This window comes from Rhinopithecus roxellana, chromosome 2 (assembly GCF_007565055.1).
Source record: "Rhinopithecus roxellana isolate Shanxi Qingling chromosome 2, ASM756505v1, whole genome shotgun sequence".
In the NCBI taxonomy this organism is placed as follows: domain Eukaryota; kingdom Metazoa; phylum Chordata; class Mammalia; order Primates; family Cercopithecidae; genus Rhinopithecus; species Rhinopithecus roxellana.
In genome coordinates, this window is record NC_044550.1 from 98,303,128 (window position 1) to 98,326,695 (window position 23,568).

The following is a 23,568-nucleotide window of genomic DNA, read 5'->3' on the forward strand; positions in this document are numbered from 1 at the left end:
ACATATGTATACATGTACCATGTTGGTATGCTGCACCCATTAACTCGTCATTTACATCAGGTGTAACTCCCAATGCAATCCCTCCCCTATCCCCCCTCCCCATAATAGCCCCGGTGTGTGATGTTCCCCTTCCCGAGTCCAAGTGATCTCATTGTTCAGTTCCCACCTATGAGTGAAAACATGTGGTGTTTGGTTTTCTGTTCTTGTGATGGTTTGCTGAGAATGATGGTTTCCAGCTGCATCCATGTCCCTATAAAGGACACAAACTCATCCTTTTTTATGGCTGCATAGTATTCCATGGTGTATATGTGCCACATTTTCTTAATCCAGTCTGTCACTGATGGACGTTTGGGTTGATTCCAAGTCTTTGCTATTGTGAATAGTGCCGCAATAAACATACGTGTGCATGTGTCTTTATAGCAGCATGATTTATAATCCTTTGGGTATATACCCAGTAGTGGGATGGCTGGGTCATATGGTATTTCCAGTTCTAGATCCTTGAGGAATCGCCATACTGTTTTCTGCAATGGTTGAACCAGTTTACAATCCCACCAACAGTGTAGAAGTGATCCTTTTTCTCCACATCCTCTCCAGCACCTGTTGTTTCCTGACTTTTTAATGATTGCCATTCTAACTGGTGTGAGAAGGTATCTCATTGTGGTTTTGATTTGCATTTCTCTGATGGCCAGTGATGACGAGCATTTTTTTCATGTGTCTGTTGGCTGTATGAATGTCTTCTTTTGAGAAATGTCTGTTCATATCCTTTGCCCACTTTTTGATGGGGTAGTTTTTTTTTTTTTCTTGTAAATTTGTTTGAGTTCTTTGTAGGTTGTGGATATTAGCCCTTTGTCAGATGAGTAGATTGCAAAAATTTTCTCCCATTCTGTAGGTTGCCTGTTCACACTGATGGTAGTTTTTTTTTTTTTTTTTTTTTTTTTTTTTTTTTGCTGTGCAGAAGCTCTTTAGTTTAATTAGATCCCATTTGTAAATTTTGGCTTTTGTTGCCATTGCTTTTGGTGTTTTAGACATGAAGTCCTTGCCCATGCCTATGTCCTGAATGGTATTACCTAGGTTTTCTTCTAGGGTTTTTATGGTATTAGGTCTAACATTTAAGTCTCTAATCCATCTTGAATTAATTTTCGTATAAGGAGTAAGGAAAGGATCCAGTTTCAGCTTTCTACTTATGGCTAGCCAATTTTCCCAGCACCATTTATTAAATAGGGAATCCTTTCCCCATTTCTTGTTTTTCTCAGGTTTGTCAAAGATCAGATGGCTATAGATCTGTAGTATTATTTCTGAGGACTCTGTTCTGTTCCATTGGTCTATATCTCTGCTTTGGTACCAGTACCATGCTGTTTTGGTTACTGTAGCCTTGTAGTATAGTTTGAAGTCAGGCAGCGTGATGCCTCCAGCTTTGTTCTTTTGACTTAGGATTGTCTTGGCGATGCGGGCTCTTTTTTGGTTCCATATGAACTTTAAAGCAGTTTTTTCCAATTCTGTGAAGAAACTCATTGGTAGCTTGATGAGGATGGCATTGAATCTATAAATAACCCAGGGCAGTGTGGCCATTTTCACGATATTGATTCTTCCTATCCATGAGCATGGTATGTTCTTCCATTTGTTTGTGTCCTCTTTGATTTCACTGAGCAGTGGTTTGTAGTTCTCCTTGAAGAGGTCCTTCACATCCCTTGTAAGTTGGATTCCTAGGTATTTTATTCTCTTTGAAGCAATTGTGAATGGAAGTTCATTCATGATTTGGCTCTCTGTTTGTCTGTTACAGGTGTATAAGAATGCTTGTGATTTTTGTACATTAATTTTGTATCCTGAGACTTTGCTGAAGTTGCTTATCAGCTTAAGGAGATTTTGGGCTGAGATGATGGGGTTTTCTAAATATACAATCATGTCATCTGCAAACAGGGACAATTTGACTTCTTCTTTTCCTAACTGATTACCCTTTATTTCTTTCTCTTACCTGATTGCCCTAGCCAGAACTTCCAACAATATGTTAAATAGGAGTGGTGAGAGAGGGCATCCCTGTCTTGTGCCAGTCTTCAACCGGAATGCTTCTGGTTTTTGCCCATTCAGTATGATATTGGCTGTGGGTTTGTCATAAATAGCTCTTATAATTTTGAGAAACGTTCCATCAATACCGAATTTATTGAGAGTTTTTAGCATGAAGTGCTGTTGAATTTTGTCAAAGGCCTTTTCTGCATCTATTGAGATAATCATGTAGTTTTTGTCTTTGGTTCTGTTCATATGCTGGATTACGTTTATTGATTTGCATATGTTGAACCAGGCTTGCATCCCAGGGATGAAGCCCACTTGATCATGGTGGATAAGCTTTTTGATGTGCTGCTGGATTCAGTTTGCCAGTATTTTATTGAGGATTTTTGCATCGATGTTCATTGGGGATATTGGTCTAAAATTCTCTTTTTTTGTTGTGTCTCTGCCAGGCTTTGGTATCAGGATGATGTTAGCCTCATAAAATGAGTTAGGGAGGATCCCTTCTTTTTCTATTGATTGGAATAGTTTCAGAAGGAATGGTACCAGCTCCTCCTTGTACCTCTGGTAGAATTCAGCTGTGAATCCATCTGGTCCCGGACTTTTTTTGGTTGGTAGGCTATTAATTATTGCCTCAATTTCAGAGCCTGCTATTGATCTATTCAGGGATTCAACTTCTTCCTGGTTTGTCTTGGGAGAGTGTAAGTGTCCAGGAAATTATTCATTTCTTCTAGGTTTTCTAGTTTATTTGAGTAGAGGTGTTTATAGTATTCTCTGATGGTAGTTTGTATTTCTGTGGGGTCAGTGGTGATATCCCCTTTATCATTTTTTATTGCGTCTATTTGATTCTTCTGTCTTTTCTTCTTTATTAGTTTTGCTAGTGGTCTATCAATTTTGTTGATCTTTTCAAAAAACCAGCTCCTGGATTCATTGATTTTTTTTGGAGGGTTTTTTTGTGTCTCTATCTCCTTCAGTTCTGCTCTGATCTTAGTTATTTCTTGCCTTCTGCTCGCTTTTGAATGTGTTTGCTCTTGCTTCTCTAGTTCTTTTAATTGAACTTCATGGTTTCTTATAACACTCTTTGTCCCAGCTGCATTTACCAACTCTTTGTGAATAGGGACTGAATCTTCCATGTGGAGCTCTGTCATTGTACGGTGAGTCCTCACCTAATGTCATGGATAGGCTCTTGGTATCTGCACCTTTAAGGAAAACAATGTATAACAAAATCAATTTTACCCATAGGCTAATTGATACATGCAAGAGTTAGCTTCCTACATCTCTCATCACAAAAACATCACTGAAGTTCTAAATAGACCAAAGACTTCCAATATTAAAATTGAAATAAATGTGAGCTATGCATACATTGAAGAAAGATGAGTAAAAACAAGATAAGTGTTTACCAACTTATTCCAGTTCAGGGTTACGGGCAGCCCCAGAGCCTATCCCAGCAGCTCAGGCACAAGGCGGCAACTGACCTTGGCCAAGATGCCTGTCCACCACAGGGTGTACTCAGACAATACTCACTCACTCACTCACTCACTCACTCACTCACTCACTCACTCACTCACTGACAGTGGGACCATGGGGACAAGCGGATGAACCTAATGTGCACATCAGTGGAATGTGGGAGAATATAGGAGCACTTGGAGAATATCCACATAGACATAAAGAAAACATGCAAACTCCATACAGTGTCACTGCCGGGGATTCTTTTTTATTTTCTCATCAATTTATAACCAAACAATGTGGATCAAAATGACGTTACTAGAGGATCAGCTGTGTGAAAGAATTGAGGAGTTGTAAAACTCTAAAGAAACAAGGGGGAAAAAATGGGCTCTTGGCCTAATTAGCATGGGATAGCAAACAACTGAGCTTTCAAAAGATTAGATATACACATAAGCATTTCCTCTTTCAGCTGAAATGGGTATAGTGAATATTATGTGATGATCAGTGTCCCAGCAGTCCCAGCCGTGTCCCAGCCATGTATTTTCTATTTCGGGGAGGAAGCTAGTGTCACTCTGCAGGTTCTCACTCACTTTGATTTATGCTGTGCTCTCAGCTCCTGAAAAGTTCTTTAGAACAACCTGAGAAGTGACTGTAGTCTGATTGCTCTCTCAGAGCAGTAGGGATTCTATGATGGCACTAGTAGTGTTCTGTCTTTTGTAATGAGTTCCAGTAACGAATGGGGAGTTAGTACCCAAACTATGGAGAACCTGGCTGGTATTTTGCGCAAAAAGGGTGTACTCTCCTTAGAAAATATACTCTGTACTCTAGAGGATTTGCCCTTCAGAGCCATTTCATGATGGGGAAGCAGACTTTTAGAGATTTGCTTTTAAAAAATATATGTGTATATATATATTTTTAACCAAGAAGAAAACAATTCTGCAAACATTGCTGAAATGTTTAAAGACACCTTCATGGTACATCCTATTTTTTACTTGGAGAAATAAATAATATCAAGAAGCAAAAATTATTAATCATGTTTTTCGGCATTTTTGTATTAATTTATAACTAAGTCTAAAGTGTCTGGCTAACAGAGAACAATATTTGTGCAAATAATCAAAGATGATAAAAACTAGCTGAAAATATTTCATATCTATGCTTGTTTTTATATTTACTCATGACATGATTTTTATTTAGTGTCTCTTGATATATACTTTTCTTCCACAATGTGTAAGATTCTATCTCATAAGTCTTGTTCTCTTCTCTTCTTAGTTCTAAGCATTTACTACTATTTCGATTTGTGATGAGGAAATAAGACTGGAAATAATATGACATAGTGAAAAAGGAACTAATACTGTCAGCCCATAAAACTATCTCAGGAAATGAGGTGGAACCTCATAGAGATAACCTCGTTAAGAGGAGTCAGAAAAAAGTACATTACACATCCACATAATTGGAAATAGGCCATGATAGCAAACTAGGAATTACCAAAATGATTGCAGATGTCCTTGACTCATAAGGCTGATTTTCATTTAGCACACCTTCTCATATACAGGTGGAGCGAAGCAAGCAATTGTCACGGAATCACAGAATTGTTGATTTTCAATTGAGTTCTGAGTTCTTCCAAAGCAACCACCATACAATGGGACCGTGTTTACGCTACATGATTTATAGGTACCTGGATTTAATAGCTTAGACTGAGCTTTGCAGTTCACCTGTATATGTTTCAAAATGTTTAGAACCATATTAATATGTATCTCTTTGGTTAATATATGAGATATTTTGAAATATTGTTATACATGGCAAACAATTGGTTAGTTACAAGCCCAGCCAAAGTGCTAGGCCTTGAACTTTGAGAAACAGAAAGTACTGCACAAAGCATGATTTCTAATTATGGGGCGCATGAAATTTGGTTGTGTCCCCCAAACAAATTATTTCCATGATAAGATAGCACTGGAAAATAAGTATATACACACCAGATGAACTGGTACAAGAAATTAGGAGAGGATTTTAAGTTTTTTGGCTCAGCACCAGATAAATTCGGATTCAGCCCTCTTCTTTGCCACTCAGTAGCTGTATTGCCACAGTAAGTTCTTTACCTTTGCTGTGTCTCACTTTTTTCATCTACAAAATGGGGAATAATATAGCTGTAATAGCATAGGGTAGCTTCAAGGATGAAATACAATACCGAGAAATAGAGCTTTGCAATACTTAACACTCTGTAAACGGCAGCTATTATAGCAACTCATAAAAGATTATTTATAAGTTTGGTGACCAGAAAACACTTAATGGAGACGAGATTTTACTGGAACATTGAAATATATTATGAACTTCATAAATGTGAAACTCATTGGAAAAAAGTCAAAATAGGAAGCCTCGAACCTAGAAATATTACCAGATGTGAAAACTTGTTAAATAATTTTTATTTAAAGCTGGTTTCCTAGAAATATAAAATTTCCAAGCAATGTCTTTCCACCTGTTGCAATCTAATCAAGCATAAAATTTTCACCTCAAGTAAAACATCACTCATAAGCACATGTTGGGGGAAAAATACTTGTTGGCAAAATTCATTTAAGAAAATATTAACACTCCAGGAACAAAAAAGCCTGGGTAAATAATTGGTTATAAGACTTAACTTTATTAATATATTTCTAGAAATTTATTGGAATATTGTTGGACAATTGTGGTCATTTTGGTAATGGTACAGAATGTACACATAATAAATTTTGATGACGTCATAATATTAATAAACTACCTAAAATATTAACAGGGAGAAGAGGGAAGTTAGGAAGCAATGTGAAAGTATCAATATCCTCATCTTTTACATAATGTTTGTATTTGAATCCATCTAAAATTGAAAAATTGTTTATAAAATATAATGACTTAATGTTAATGTTTTTATCTCTTAACCTGAAAGTGACACTTTAAAATGTCAGTACTAATAGTGCTTATGGTGGATCTGTTAAAAATCAGCACATTTTTTCAATATCACTTCATTAGTTTTTTTTTCATTTAATCTAAGTGGTATTTATCCCAAATTGCATTTAGTAAAAGGTATTTCTTGCTTTATATCCAGATCTAGGAAACAGCTACTTTGGCCCATAAGGAAGAAGTCATTTAGCTGTCTGCCTAAGTTTTTGGCACTTCATTCAGTGTATTTCTGTTTCTTTAATATAAAAGTTTTTAAAAAGCAATTTTATCTTTTAAAAATATTTATTCTCCTAATCATGTTTTCATTTGATGTTTATATTTTTTAATTCTGAGTAGTGAGACTGAGGGTTTTTAAAAATTATTTGTAGTTTTCTTCATTGTTTACATTCTTTGAGTAAACACGTCTTTTACACACACCAAAAAAAACACACACACACATTCTAACAAGACATTAACTCTTTTCTATTTTTCACTTGAAGATTAGTCATTTTTCTTCAAATTCCATGGAATTTTGTTAGACTTTTATGATACAGTGTATCATCTTCCTTGAATCCATTGTGTATATGCATTTAATTTACAATAGTAAAACTATATTACACATGTTAGCCATTTAACCTTCTTCAAAAAGTAACATGACATTTAGTTATTTGAATCTAGGAAAGTTAAATTCTATAAAATTACAATAAGTGTGGGCTACAATTTTAATCAAGATGCACATAACTTTTAACGTGAATAGTTTAATTCTTTTTTTAATAATATCAGTTAATCTCAAAAATTTGATTAAAAACATTATCAAATAATTAAATGCTTAGAGCTAAAAATTGAGAGCAGTCGGTGCTTATTCGACAAAGATCCAAGTTTCATTGTTTTAGAATATTAAAAATCGTATTTTCATATGTTACAGTATACACTAAAAATATTTATTTCCCATATACCCTCAATTTTTTTTCATTGAACATGTTCTTTTCACAGGGAAACATTCCCTTTAGCTTTTCAGCTCTTTTGTTTGTTTTGTTTTGTTTTTATTTTTCTGAGATGGAGTCTTGCTCTGTCTCCCAGACTGGAGTGCAGTGGTGCAATCTCTGCTCACTGCAACCTTCACCTCCCGGGTTCAAGAAGTTCTCTGCCTCAGCCTCCCGAGTAGCTGGGATTACAGGCACCCGCCACCACGCCCGGCCACTTTTGGTATTTTTCATAGAGATGGGGTTTCACCGTCTTGGCCGGGCATGTCTTGAACTCCTGACCTTGTGATCCACCCACCTCGCCTCCCAAAGTGCTGGGATTACTGGCGTGAGCCACCATGCCGGGCCAGTTTTTCAGCTTTTTAATCCTCCATTTGATCTTCCGTGAATGAGACTCATTTTCTCAAATCCATATCCATTGAAATCTCTTCAGATCTGTGGTGTTTTGATATTGTTTCTAAACCTCCTAATCTCATTAGAAATATAAGGGTAATAAGAGGATGGAGAGGAAGTTTCTGACTGAGATCAGGTGATCAGAAAATAGTTACCTCTGACTGGATTGTCTAGAAAGTAATTTACCTTGAAATTTGCACATATATTTTAAGCCCAATATAATACTATGTACTATAGAACTAAATTCCACTTGTGTGAATTACAACTACTGAGGCAATACCTAGAACTGAAGTCAATATATCATATTGTATTAGGCCATTCTTACATTGCTTTAAAGAAATACCTGAGACTGAGTAATTTATAAGGAAAAGAGGTTGTGAGGACAGCCTCAAGCCATGAGGGATCTGCCCCTGTGACCCAGTGCCTCCCATTAAGCCCCACCTCCAACACTGGAGACACATTTCAACAGGAGATTTGGAGGGGACACATATTCAAATCATGTCACATTCTTAGCTTCATTTCAACTTAATTTTGTGAAGGAATTTGTGTAATCAAAATTCTTCCAGTCTATTGAAAACTTTGAAAAGGCGAAATCAGAAATTATTTCAAATCAAATACAGTACTATTAATAAAATTACACTGTACAAAATCTATGATATTGAGAGCTTACAGTCTAGAAGAAGCAGGAAACCATGTAGGTTTTTGTGGGGTTCTACATATAAGATTGCCTCAAATACCCTGTGTATGCAATATGGAGTCCAAGGCCTTCCCAGGTTTCTTCGGACTCCTAGCATCTTATGCTGCCTTGATTCTTTCCCTGTGTGAGCTCTATAGCTGTGCATTGTTGAAGAAACCAGAGCTGAGTAGCAGTTAAAATGGTAAAAACAAACAAACAAACAAACAAAAAATGACTTTATTTAGGAACTATTGCAATAGGGGAAAAAAGACTTCAGTATTGAATAGAACTGAGCTCAATTCCAAATATATCATGGATAAGTGGGGATTTATATTCAAGGGAGGCAGTCTGGAATGAAAAATTACTGAGATTAAGCATCAAAAGTAGAAGGTTGATTCTTGTTTAACGTACCTAACAGGAATCTTGCTGAAGGCAGGCCGGAGTGACCAGCCAGCACTTGGGGGATGAGGAATTTGATCAGACATTGAGGTTCATCAGATATCACAGTTGGGACATTTTCTTTAAACTGACTTAGCAAGATTCTCATTACAATTGAGTGATGCCAAGACTGAGAGACCCCCAAGTGTAGATGTCTAGTTGGGAACAGGATTCAAAGGTGCCCAACTAAAGTTTGACTAACTAAAGTTTAAACTGAACAGAGCCTTTGTCAGCATGTTATATTTTTTTTCACCCAGACAAACCCAAATAACTCCTTCTTTTCCCCAACTTCTACTTAAAAAAAAAAAAAAAATCACTTATAACAACATTTTAACAAATGTTAATGAAAAATTGTTACTAATAAGGAAGGTGAGGTCACAGAGAGGAATTTTGCCTCATTTTCCATTCTTGTTCCTTGTTAGTTATCTTCCCAAATTATTTCCTGGATATCCAAATTCTTCTTCCTTTACTTGCAAGAACAGTTCTATTTCCAGATTTGCACAGCCGCTCACATTCAGGTTTACTCTCAAGAAAACTCAGGAAGCCTTGCTAATAGGACCCGTTATTCTCAGAAAGCCAGTAGAATTAAAAATGGAAATTTTCTGCTGAAGTGCAATTGATGCTCTAGTAGCGTGTGCTACAGTTCCACGCCCAGGATAAAATAGAGGGCACCAGGATGGGAGTGGACAGTCCTACTAGAGGCATCATGAATGGCTCCATGTAAAAGATGACTCTAGAGCCAAAGCTTGAAAGATAACATCTTGTATAGATGTTTGCCGTGATCATAAGGTGAAGTCAAGAGATGGGAGTTGGGGAGGAAATATTCACACAGATGGAACACAATGAGCAATGACACAGAAGTTCCTTTTAGCTGGAGTGTGTGACTGTGAGTCACGGTATGGGACAGAGGGGCTCAGGAGAGAGAAAATAAAATATGAAACTATCCAGGGAGTAAAGAATCAGGTCATGAAGAATGTTGTATACTCTGTTAAAATATTTGAAGTGAATCCCATGAGTCATCTATTCTGAGTCACAGGAATATGTTATGGCATGCATTGAAAATGTTTAACACTGAAGAACCAAAGTTTGACTTTTTCTATCCTATGTGATTCCTACATTGCTTATATGATACTGTCACTCAGTTGGATGGCAATATACTTTCTTGAGTGGGCACGAATGGGATGTACTTAAAGCTATAGCATACTGGGACATGTTCATAAGCCTAGATGCTCCCAAGGATGTTTCTTTCTTCTGAAAACCATGTATCATGTAGGCCAGAGTACAAAACAAATATTGAGAAACATTGTTTTGGGCATTAAAGATTTTAAGCCTGGAAGGGCAAATAATATTTGATGTTTTAGAAGGATCATTTTGGTAGACAAATAGGATCTACTTGGCAGCTTATCAGATATAACTGAAAGAAAAATTGGCAAAGGTCTGTATTAAGTAGTAATAGTGTAAATTAAAAGAAGGCAAATTACATGAAAAGTATTGTAAGGCTAGGAATGAGGGAATGAGACTGAAGGGCTCATTAGCTGTGGAAGGGTAAGGAAGAGAAACAATGTGTTCAGTAATCCACCATTTAGTGTTCGTTGTGTTTAAAGCCATTGAAACCACTTTGGAAGAACTCCTGGGAGACATGAGGCAGAGGGTGATAAATGACTGAAGACCTTTAGGAGAGTTTAGAGCATTTAGTTCTGTCCAAAGTAAAATCCCAAGGAGCAATGCTCCAAAGCTAAGTCGATGCCATGTTCAGGGTAAATGCCTCATGAAAGGAAATCCTAAGATTCCTGTACAATTTCCTCTTAGGACTCTTAAAGTCTTTAATTAACTAGAGATCTAGTATCAACTGCACTAAAACTAAGGTACTTCAAACACACTGAATTATCCATTGAAACTCACACTCTAGCACGTGTCTTGTTAGTCAAACTGTCACCTTGCCTAGCTGACATTTCAAACCCAAAAAGTCTTGAGGCACTCAGATTGTCAAGGTGCATGTGACTCAAAAGCCACATGAGAAAAAGTATTCAAATGTGGGAAGCCTAGGGATGTTGGATCTGGAGGGATGTGGTTTTATGAATCCTGGCCACCTAATTGGCTATAAGTGAAATATGATCCATATGTTGATGTACCTATTGATATGAGATAGTAAAAATATTTTTATCAACTTCACATGCAAAACAAATGTGTTTTTTTTTTTCCAGTTTGTACTAAGTCTCAGGAATTAATAAATTTGAAATTTTTCTGTCATTTAATGTATTCACGGAGGTGGAAAGATAGTTTCTAGAACCAAATTTTAAACATACAAATTACTCATACTCTTCTGTATAGTAAGTTTATGTGGCTGTTTATTCTGTCTTCTAAAAGGAGCACATTCTTTATTCCTTTTTCAAAACCCAAATTCATATGTAACTAGAAGCAAATATTATATTTTGATTACCTTGTGGTAAAACTTAAATAGAGATGACAGGTATTATAAGTTATTTTGCCTTAGACAAATTATATATACTATTTCTAAATCTGGCCATTTTCAAAGAAATGAAAAAATCTTGATACATATGGATATACATTATTTCTCACTGTCACATTGAAAAAATGTACATTTTTTCAAAATTTCCAATTTACTCTAAGGCCAGCATAAAAAAAAAAATCATGCATATAAAAAGGGCATTGTTCGAAAGGTATAAATTCTGGAAAACTCCTAAAACAGTCTGTGACTGTTCAAGGTAACTTTTCATGGTAAACTGCCATTATTAGGTTAAGTTAAAAATGTGTCTCAAAAAAAATTAGTAGGTTAAATTACATTTAGTTAACCAAGAAATCTGTGTTTATTGAAAACATGCTATTTGCCTCAGTTCGGGTTTACATGATAGCTCAACTGGGATTCGAAATTAGCCACTCTTGCAACTTGTATTGCTTCTTTTTGTTTCATTCTTTGCATTGTTATAAAGTGTTACCACTGGAACTCAAATCAAATTGTATCACTCTTTTACTTAGTAACCTTGTGGCTGCCACCTCCAACTATCTTTTGCAACTTATATACAATCAGCTGTGGAAAGGCTGCAGTCCCACTTCCCAGATCACTTATTCATTCATACATGTGGTTGGGGGAAATTTACACCCTCTCATCTAGGACCAGCTCTTTCCCCCACATCTTCTTCTCCAGGGTAATTCTTATGAGTCTGTCTGATATATTTATTTCTGTTTTGTTTTCCTGATGCAAAACATTAAACACGATAAGTATAATGATTGAAAGAATCTGCATAATTCACAGAATAAGAATTCCACTAATTTGTACTTCTAGGAATGAAAATATAGACATATCACAATCATCATGTTTTTTGGTCTACTTCAAATAGATAACTTCATATTTATTAATATCAGTGAGGTAGAATTCAAACTGAATTCAATTCTTAGTTTTGAGTTCTTAGTCCTTCAAATTCCTTTTACAAATATTTTGGTATCAGTATATGTATATTCATTTAGCTCGAAATTATGGTCTAGTCCTGTTCTCATTAGTTAATTAACTTAATTAATAGGAATGTCTGAGTTCATCTCAGGGCCTAGAAGACTCATTTGCTGTGGGAAGGCATAAATTCCCCAATGTGTCTGGGCATGCTGACAACAAACAGGGAGAGCTGCCCTTCTTAATAAATTTTGATTGACAGCTGTATTGTGCTGAGTGTGATTATATGGTGGCTAGTCCTGGCGGGTTCAGTCTAAAATAATGCACCATGTGGATCACAAGCCTGCTTTAAATGTTCTACCATTTTATGATTGTCAGGAGAGAGAATTTAAATAGAATGTCTATCAAGTTTTTATGTTTACAAGTTTTTATGTTTACCTCTGCAGTCATGAGCTTTGGCTAGATAATCTCTGCCTTATCTATATCACCTGGATTTCTATGAAGCTCATAATCCAAATTCAATTATTTTTATTTTTTTAATATAATTTTAAGGTCCCTTCTATAGAAAAAAGCTGTGGTAGCAAGTGCCATTTCTAATTCATATGAATGAAATGAATCCCACCAATACAATACTCTTTTTCAGTTTCTATAAAATAAGCTCCATTCCTTAAAAAAAACTTACTGTTAGTCAAGAGGATATATATTATTAATTTGATTCCTACATTTTTTTACAATTGGTTTTTGTATCATGGTCTCTTAGTTGAATAATAGATACCAACGGATAGTAGTAGAGACCAATGGATAAAATGAACTCAACCAAATTTTCTCTCAGCAACTGACACACAAGTAAGGCATTTGTTTAACACGCCTTGTGTGTATGTCTTGTAGTAATGTAAACATACAGAATATGCTTTCATTTGTCTGGAAAACAATGTTGAATTTTTTTGTTTGTTTGTTTGTTTTTTTGTTTTGCCTCCTGAGTAGCTGGGATTACAGGCGCCACCACTCCCAGTTAATTTGTCGTATTTTTAGTAGAGACAGGGTTTCATCATGTTGGCCAGGTTGGTCTTGAACTCCGGACCTCAGGTGATCACCTGCCTCTGCCTCCCAAAGTGCAGGGATTACAGACGTGAGTCACTGCACCCAGCCACGATGTTGAAACATTAACATGAATCATTACAATCACTTTCTCATTGATTTTCCCACCAGGTGCAAGGAACCATCTTCCCAGCTCCCAATTTCAATCCCATAATGGATGCCCAAATGCTAGGAGGAGCACTCCAAGGATTCTGTAAGTCTGATTATTTCTACCATCTTTTATTGTAATTATTTTTTGCTTCACCTTGTTTTAATACTCTACTGTGGGTGTAAAATAGCTAATGTCTTGCAAAACACAGATACAGATTAGACAAAAACTGAGCAAAGAAGTAGAATGAGAAGAAAAATAATATAAAAAAAGACAATAATGATGAACAAATTTGCCTTTAGAAATTGCTTCTCTAGGCTGGGCGCGGTGGCTCAAGCCTGTAATCCCAGCACTTTGGGAGGCCGAGACGGGCGGATCACGAGGTCAGGAGATCGAGACCATCGTGGCTAACACGGTGAAACCCTGTCTCTACTAAAAATACAAAAAAAATTAGCCGGGCGAGGTGGCGGGCGCCTGTAGTCCCAGCTACTCGGGAGGCTGAGGCAGGAGAATGGCGGGAACCCGGGAGGCGGAGCTTGCAGTGAGCTGAGATCCAGCCACTGCACTCCAGCCTGGGCGACAGAGCGAGACTCCGTCTCAAAAAAAAAAAAAAAAAAAAGAAATTGCTTCTCTAATCTTAAAATGTTTGCCTTAAATCCCTAAGTGCCTCATCACTAACTACTAAATGAAATCTCAGCTAACACACCTTAATCTAGGATAGAGCATTCTTTTTAACCTTTGCTTTTGTTTTCTAGCTTGCTTCATTTGCTATTTGCTATTTCCACTTCCAGTCAGATCAGACTTTTTGCTATTCCCCCAAATGACTCTGCTTTTCACATCTCTGTAAATTGGCCCAATCACTTCACCTGGAATGCTATTGTCTTCTCTTGTCTTCAAAAATTCTCTTTCTTCAAGAGTCTGTTCAGCTAAGCCTTCCTCTTTGAATCCTTCTCTAGGCACTGCAAGTTCAACCAGCTATGCCAGCCCCCAGGCACCTTGCTTCCTACCTCTCACTCCCCTAATCTCATTTGCACTGTGCTTGTGTTTGTCTCACCTGCTGACTGGACTGTGAACTCCCAGAGCTTGGAGTTTGACATAGAGGTGATTAGTAATGAATGAGACTAGAGTTTAGAAAAAAGAATATATAGAGAGAAGAAGGCAGGAAAATTTTGGGATTCTTTTACAAATACATATATATATAATTTTTAAGATATCATATGGAGGTATTAAACTTTCATATAGTTTCCTAGAATAAAACCTGTTTTAAGAAGACTCCTGATGAGCACAAAGATAAACATAGACAACATAAAAGAAATCTTTGCATAAGACATGCAAAACCTTTCCTAAGAAAGCAAGCTCTTAATTTTAAAGACAAGGTCGCTTTTACAGGAGCTTGACTGTGTGTGTGCATGCACGAATGCACATCTGTGTGTTTTATTCACTAGCAGCATCCCACAGGAAAACAATAGAGGACTTAAAATATGCTTGCTAAAGCTGACTTTAGGAGTTTGCAATGCTTTCATGCCTTTTAAAATATCGATCATCACTAGAAAAATAAAAAGACAAGTTAACACAAAGTTATGAATTAGCTTTTTATTGAGGAGTGCAATTTTTGCTTTAAAACTGTAGATCACACAATCTGTTCACCAAAACGTTGGTTTTTTTTTTTTTTTTTTTTTTTTTTTTTTTGCTCCAGTTTCAATGTTCCTGTCATTGCAATTTTAGGGTCAGAATAACAATTCATTTTGACCATCATAATTTGTTGCTTGTCAGTGTGTTAGGCTGAAGTACATTAAGAGGTTTTGGCTTTTATTGCATGGTGTCCACTGTAGCATGCCAGAGCATGAACACAGCTCAAATTGCTTTAAAGGTCTATCCATCCCCATGACTCTGGCGAAGTGTTATTGAAAAAGACAATTACTAATGTTTTTCTAAGTTGCTGTGTTTTATTTAGAAAAATCTGAAAGCAAAAACATATTCTGAAACAAATGAAAATGAGTAGCTTTGATATAAATTGCTTTAAGTTGTATAAAAATTTACTCATCATCTACAAAAGGAAGCACTTCTTAGTTAACATTCCCTAATAATGCAGTCTACTTTCCAATTTCTCATCATTTGAAGATACTTTCCAGCTCATGAATTCTTATGACTATTATTATTTTGTATCTATTAACATGTATAATTGCTAGGTCAGCCCTGTGAGATCCTGGACAACCGAATCATTTTTAACCTACATTCCTAAATCTTGACGAAGGAGAACACAAGTCAAAATTAATCTTTTTTGAAACTCTCAGTGCTATTCAGAGCGGACATTCTCAGCTTGTTCCTGATCTTTCTGATCACTAAGTACAATGTTAGCTATAGGAGTTTTGAAAATGTTCATTATGAAGTTAAGGAAGTTCCCCTCTATTCTTAGTTTGCTAACACTTCTTATCTTGAATAGGTATTGGATTTTGTCAAGTGAGTTTTCTTTATCCGTTGATATAATCCCATGATTTTTCTCCTTTTTCCTGTTGATGCAATGGATGACATTAACTGATTTTTAGACGGTGAACCTGCCTTGCATATCTGGAATAAATCCACTTAATCATGAATTATAATGCTTTGTATGCGTTCTTATATTTGATTTTCATACTTTTTGAGGATTTTCGCATCTATCTATGCTCATGAGAAATGTTGGTCAGTAGTTTTCTTTTCTTCTTGTGCCTTTCTCTGATTTTGGTATTAGGATAATGCTGACCTAGTAGAATGAGTTATGAAGCATTCTCTATGCGTCTAATTTCTGAAAAAGATTGTAGAAAATTGATATTTCTTTCTTAAAAGTTGGGTAGAATTCATAAGTGAAGCCATATGGACCTAGTGCTTTCTATTTTGTGGGTTATAAATTACTGACTTAAGTTTTTGATAGATACGGGCCCATTCAGATTGTCTATGAGTTTGGATAGCTTGTGTCTTTGAAGAAATTGATCCATTTCATCTAGACTATCAAATTTGTGGCCTTAGAGTTGTGAATAATATTTTATTATGATTTTAATGTCCATTGAGATTGGTAGTAACGGCTCCTGTTTCATTTCTGATATTAGTAAGGTTTTTTTCCTCTCTCTCTGTCTCTCTCTCTCTCTCTCTCTCCTCTCTTGCTTTCTCTCTCTTTCCTTATCCTAGCTAAAGGCCTATAAATTTTATTGATGTTTTCCCTTAAAAAACCAGCTTTTGGTGCCATTGATGTTTTCTCTCGATTTTCCAATTTCAAATTCATTGATTATTGCTGTAATCTTTCTTTTCTTCTGTTTACATTAGATTTAATTTGCTCTTCTTTTCCCAGTTTCCTAAGATGCAAGCTTAGATTCTTGATTTCAGATTTCTTTTTGTTTTTCTAAATGCAATGTTATACATTTTTCTCTAAGCATTGCTTTTGCTGCATCTCATAAATTTTGAGTCATATTTTTACTTTCAATTTGTTTGAAATTTTTAAAAATTCTCTTGTTACTTCTTCTTTGTCCCATGTGTATTTAGAAGTGTGCTGTTTAATCTATGTGTATTTGGGGATTTTTCCAGCCAGTCTTTCTGTTACTGATTTCTAGTTTAATTTCATTGTGGCCTCAAAGCATATTTTGTACGTTTTTTATTATTTTAAATTGTTAAGATGTATTTTGTGGTCCAGAATGTGGTCTATTTTGGTTAATACTACATGTAACTAGAGAAGAATGTGTATTCTGCTTTTGTGGCAATAAGTGTTCTATAGATGTTAATTCGTAATTGACAAATTACTCTAGAGGTGTTAAATTGCTCAGGTATAACAGTGGATTCTTGTATTTCTCTTTGCAATTCTATTTTTTTTTTTTCCTCATCTCTTTTGGCACTCTGTTGTTTGGTACATACATATTAAAGTTTGTTATATCTTCTTGGAAAACTGACCCTTTTATCATTTTGTAATAACCCTTTTATTCCTGATAATTTTCTTTGCTTTGAAGTATTCTTTGTCTAAAATTAATATAGCTACTCCAACTTTCTTTTGATTGCATTAGCATGTTATATAATTCTTCATTATTTATTCTTAATCTCTCTGTGTCTTTAGTGTTGATTTCTTGTAGATCACTTAGTGCTATCAAGAAACAGTTTCCCTCACCTCAGTTAAAATGAGTTTTATCCTAAAGACAGGCAGCAACAAATGTTGGCACGAATGCGGAGAAAAGAGTACCCTTGTACGTTGTTGCTGGGAATGTACATTAGTACCACCACTATGTGGAACAGTTTAAAGGTTCCTCAAAAAGAATTAAAAAGTGAGTTATACCATGTGATCCAGAAAATCCACTGCTGGGTACGTACCTAAAAGAAAGGAAATCAGTATGTCAAAGACATATCCGCATTCCTGTGTTTGTTCCAGCACTATTTTTTTTTTTTTTTTTTTTTTTTTTTTTTTTTTTTTTTTTTTTTTTTTTTTGAGACGGAGTCTCGCTGTGTCGCCCAGGCTGGAGTGCAGTGGCGCGATCTCGGCTCACTGCAAGCTCCGCCTCCCGGGTTCCCGCCATTCTCCTGCCTCAGCCTCCGAGTAGCTGGGACTACAGGCGCCCAGCTAGTTTTTTGTATTTTTAGTAGAGACGGGGTTTCACCGTGTTAGCCAGGAGGGTCTCGATCACCTGACCTCGTGATCCACCCGCCTCGGCCTCCCAAAGTGCTGGGATTACAGGCTTGAGCCACCGCGCCCGGCCTTGTTCCAGCACTATTTACAGTAGCTCAGAGTTGGAAGCAACCTGTGCATCAACAGATAAATGGATAAAGAAAATGTAGTACAAATACTCAACAGAGTACAATTCAACCACAAAAAAGAATGAGATCCTGTCATTTGCAACAACATGGATGAAAGTGGAGATCATATGTTAAGTGAAATAAGCCAGGCACAGAAAGATAAACATTACATGTTCTCACTTATTTATGAGATCTAAAATTCAAAACAATTGAACACATGGACATAAAAAGGTAGAAGGATGATTACCAGAGGCTGTGAAGGGTAGTGGAGGGCTGTTGGGGACTTGGGGATGGTTCATGGGTACAAAACATAGTTGGAAAGAATGAACAAAACATACTATTTGATAGCACAACAGGGTGACTAGAGTCAATAATAACTATGTATTTTAAAATATCTAAAACTGTGTAATTGGATTGTTTGCAACTCAATGGATAAATGCTTAAGGGGATGGATAACCCATTTTTCATGATGTGCTTATTTCATATTGCATGCCTGTATCAAAACATCTTGTGTACTCCATAAATATATATACCTATTATGTAACCACAAAAATTAAAAATTAAGGAATAATTTTAAATTTTAGTAATAATTATTTTCTTGCCTAGGAGACCACTTTTACCTATTTGACCATACAGTCAATTCTCATTATTCACAAATGCTATATTTATAAATTTATCTACTCACTAAAATTGTTTTATAATCCCCAAATCAATATTCACAGATATTTCATGGTCATTTGCAGACAAGTGCAGAAAGGTGAAAAATTTCAGTCACTAGAATGCATATTCCCAGTTGAAATCAAACAAGGTGACCTCTGCTGTCTTCTTTCAGCTTTCATGCTGTAAATAAATCCTTTATGCAGTCTATGTAGTGACACAATTTTGCATTTGTATGCTTTGCTTGGTGATTGTGCTGTTTAAAATGGCCCTAAGCATAGTGTTGAAGTACTGCCTAGTGTGTTCCTATGCACAAAAAGAAGTATTCAAGAAAAAAATGTGTGTTACATAAATGAAATTCGAGAATTAGTTATAGTACTGTTGGCCATGAGTTTAATGTTAATGAATTAATAAAACAGTACATCCATAAAAAAGAATAGAAAATGTATTGATATATGCACAGTGCTGTTTGGAAAATGCTGAAGTAACATCTATTCTACATTATGAAGTATGGAAAAGATGAAAAAATAGCTGAATTTGTGGGTTCGTGAGATGCTAACTGATAACAAAATTAATAATTTTTAAAAATAATCAAAGTGGTCAGCTTTCTTTTGGAAGTAGTGTCAGGTGGCAGGTTAGAAAAAGTCTGTAGATCAGGAGGCTGTAGAAGAGCTTTAAAAATATCTCTTAAATGTTTATACAGGAGAAGGATATGTGGAAAGGTAGTTTTCAGTGCTACAAGACGCTTGTTTCATAAGGACATTTGCAAACAAACATAATGCAAACGACATTTCAGTTGACAAAAGTATTGTAACCATAGGGTTGCAGAAACCTAACCCTGCATTTTCCCTAGGAACAATAGTTCAGTATTTACTAATTCAGTGTTCATGACAAATTTGTAGAATATAAATATCACATACAACAAGAGTCAATTGTACAAAATAAAATTTGATAAAATTGTGATGGTTCATTATGCCCAAATTTTCCATTAAAAATCAGAAAAAGATGAATTACTTAGAAATCCCTGACCTAAAGCAGTAGGAGAAGAAAGAGAAAAACATACAATGATTACAAAGAAGAAATCAAAGTTTTGATTATATGAAGAAGAAATTATGTATCTAGAAATTCAAGATTAATAAAAAGTTACTTAATATTATAAGAGAGTTCAGTGACTTTTCAGGATACAAAGTAAACACAAAAATCAATATCACTTCTTCAATTAAGCAATTATGTGTTAGGAAATAAAACAAAAATAACATAACTGGGAATATCAATAGAAGTGCAAATATAAATAACTTTAGCAAGATAAAGCTTCTTGTCATTAGCAAAAAGCTCTGCAAATCTTTACTAAGTCATTTAGAAAAGAAATAACCTTAAATAATAGGTTGGCAGAAATATCATGTAAGTGACAGAAAGACAACACTTACAAAATTTATTCCTAAATTTACCGTTATTTTAATTTAAAAATTATAATACAATTATTGAGATTCATATAAAATATCTCCGGAAGAATAAATAAACAAGAATTGCCATGAAAACTTAAAAAGAGAGAAATTCAGAGGGCTAAATTGTGGATAATCTCAACAGAACAAGAACAAAAAACAAGACTATAATAATTTCATAAATGTGATAACAGTAAGAATAAGACATAGAAAGTAATTTTAAAATCTTCTATTTATTATTAAATATATGTCCACTTTAGAATGTCCATCATGCCATTAACAGATTCCCCTACAGCTATTTTTTCTATTTTTATTTTATTTTTTGCCTTTTAGTTCAGGGTCTTAACCAGGCTTGAGGCAGACATCACCTTTCTCTATGCCTTTTCAGTGGAGTCTGCCTTTTCTCTCAGTAGCCATTAATTTCTATCTTTGAAGCCAGTTCTAGGCCTTCCTCCCTCCCTGTTATAGCTTTCAGACCATTTGTCTGTGCATAAAATACCCTGAGGCTCCCCCTGCTTTTCAGTGGTACAGTCATCTTTGTGAATTCTTAACACTTGTTCTCGTTCACTGGATATTTCAGCACCTTATTCATAGCCTTCCTGTGATCCTAAGCCCATCCAGGATGGACTTAATTTCAAAAAAGATGATTTGGTTAACGTTCTAGCTTTTCAATTCATTTTTCTCCCCATCTCCATTATATATCTCCCCTTGTCAAATAAAAATTATACCAGATGGAATTAAACAGCAAGGAAGTTTCTGCAGTAGGGATCAAGACCATTGCAAGAAGAGAGAGAGAGTGAACTCAAATCCTATGAAACAAAGGCAAGAGAGTTTTTAAGCAGTATGGTGAGATAGTCAGAAAGAACTGAAGGATGTTGGGCAGGGAGGCCATTGGTCAATGTGATTAGACTATCTGTGATTGCTAATTGGCACTTAACAAAGTCAGGTTCCTGTCCTCACACAGACACTGGGAAATAGGAAATACAGTTTCTATCTTCCCAATGATTACATTTCAAAAGGATGGCTCCCATATTCCTGAGAAAGACAATTTTGGGTTGTCAAACTGCAAGAGGCTGGGAGGAGATTTACATCTCTAAGACGCAGAGAAAGAATTTAAAATTGCATGTTTTCTAAAATAAATGCTCTAATAAAAGGGAGGTTAGGAGCCTGTAGTTGGGAAGAAACCTGTCTAAATTTTAGTCAAGCTGAGGGAAAGGTAAATGTCATATTGCTGACTCTACTATGGCTACAATTACACCTAAATTTATCCAAACTAGTTGTGCACTAAACCAGTCTATTAGCTTGGTGTGTTGGTACATGAGGAAGTGAAGGATACACAGACCAGAAACAGTCTATATTAAGGAGGAGATAGACAGGGTGGCCGATATTCCATGAAAAGCATGACAGGTTCACTGTATCCCTCAGAGGCACATAGATGCCTTGTACTTTCATGATTTCCTTCTCTATTACTCCTCTCTCCTTAATATATGTTCATTATAAGTCATATCTCTCTATTCAACCAGAAAGATGCAATATTAGTCAATTCTCAGACTACTATAGAGAACTACCTGAGACTGCGTAAATTATAAAGAAAAGACATTTAATTGGTTCATGGCTTTGCAGACCGTACGGGAAGCATGGCTGGGGAGACCTCAGGAAACTTACAATCATGGCAGAAGGCAAAGGGGAAGCAGGCATATCCTACATGGCCTTCCTACAAGGAGGAAGAGAGGAAAGGGGAGGTGTGACACACACTTTTAAACAACCAGATCTCATGAGAACTCACTCACTATCACAAGACCAGCAAGAGGGAAATCTGCCCCCATGATCCATTCACCTCCCCCACCAGACCCCTCCTCCAACCCTGGGGATTACAATCCTGCGTGAGATTTGCAAAGAGACACGAATCCAAATCATATCATTCTGCTCCTGTCCCCCCACAAACATCATGTTCTTCTCACATTGCAAAATATAATTACCCATTTTCAACAGTCTCCTAAGCCTTAACTCATTTCAGCATTAACTCAAAAGTCCACCGTCCAAAGTCTCATCTGAGACAAGGCATGTCCTTTCTGCCTATGAGCCTGTAAAATAAAAAACAAGTTAGTTACTTCCAATGTACAATTGGGGTACAGGTATTGGCTAAATACTCTCTTTCCAAAGGGGAAAAATCAGCCAAAACAGAGGAACTAAAGGCCCTGTGCAAGCCTGAAACTTAGCAGGGCAGTCATTGAATCTTAAAGTTCTAAAATAATATCCTTTGCCTCCATGTCTCATATCCAAGCCACACTGATGCAAAAGGTGGACCAAGGCCTTGGGAAGCTCTGCCCCCATGGCTCTGCAGAGCTCAGCTCCACGGCTACTCTCAAAGGCTGGTGTTGAGTCCCGGTGCTTTTCCAGGTGCATGGTGCAAGATGTCAGTGCATCTACCATTCTAGAGTCTGAAGGATGGCAGCCCTCTCCTCACAGCTCCACTAGGCAGTGCCCCAGAGTGGGGGCTCCAACCCCACATTTTCCCTCGACTCTACCTTAGTAGAAGTTCCCCATGAAGGCTCTGCTTCTGCAACAGACTTCTGCTTGGACATCCATGTGTTTCCATACATCCTTTGAAATCCAGGCAAAGGCTCCAAAACCTCAACTCTTGCTGTCCGTGCACTCACAGACTTAACACCACATGGAAGCCTTGGCAGTTTCCAGCTTGCACCCTCTGGAGCAGCAGCCTGGGATGTATCTCGGGTCCTTTTAACCAAGGCTGGAACTGGAGCAGCTGAGATGCAGAGAGCAGTGTCCCAAAGTTGTGCAGGGTAGCCAGGTGGGGACATAAATCCAAATATCAGATGTTGCTCCCATTTAAACACTAATCAGCTTAAAGGTCAAGGAAGCCATTTTTGGTGGAATAAGAGCTGATTGAAGAGACACTATATTTTCTTCACTCCCCTGTGCGTTTGACTGGAGTTTTATTTTCCTTTTATAGATTTACGGTGTACAAGTGCAGATTTGTTGCATGCATATATTATATACTGGTGGAGTCTGTGCTTTTAGTGTACCCGTCACCTGAATACTGAACAACATACCCAATTGGTAATTTTTTAACCCTTGCTCCTCTTTCACCCTCTCACTGTTTGGAGTCTCTAATATCTATTGTCCTACTCAATACGTCCATGTGTAGCCTTTGTTTAGCTCCCACCCATCAGTGAGAACATATGGTAATTGACAGTTTCTGAGTTACTTCACTTAGGATAATGGCCTCTGATTCCATCTATGTTGCTGCAAAAGACAAGATTTCA

At 36.4% G+C, this 23,568-nt stretch overlaps 1 protein-coding gene across 1 annotated transcript in view; it reads left to right on the forward strand.

Moving 5' to 3' along the window:
- Nucleotides 1-23,568, forward strand: part of ANXA10 (annexin A10) — a 101,110-nt gene that overhangs the window by 24,805 nt on the left and 52,737 nt on the right. Inside the window, exon 2 of the mRNA XM_010384441.1 lies at nt 13,460-13,541. Within this exon, the coding sequence (XP_010382743.1) occupies nt 13,460-13,541 (82 nt within the window). The remainder of the gene's footprint in view (nt 1-13,459; nt 13,542-23,568) is intronic.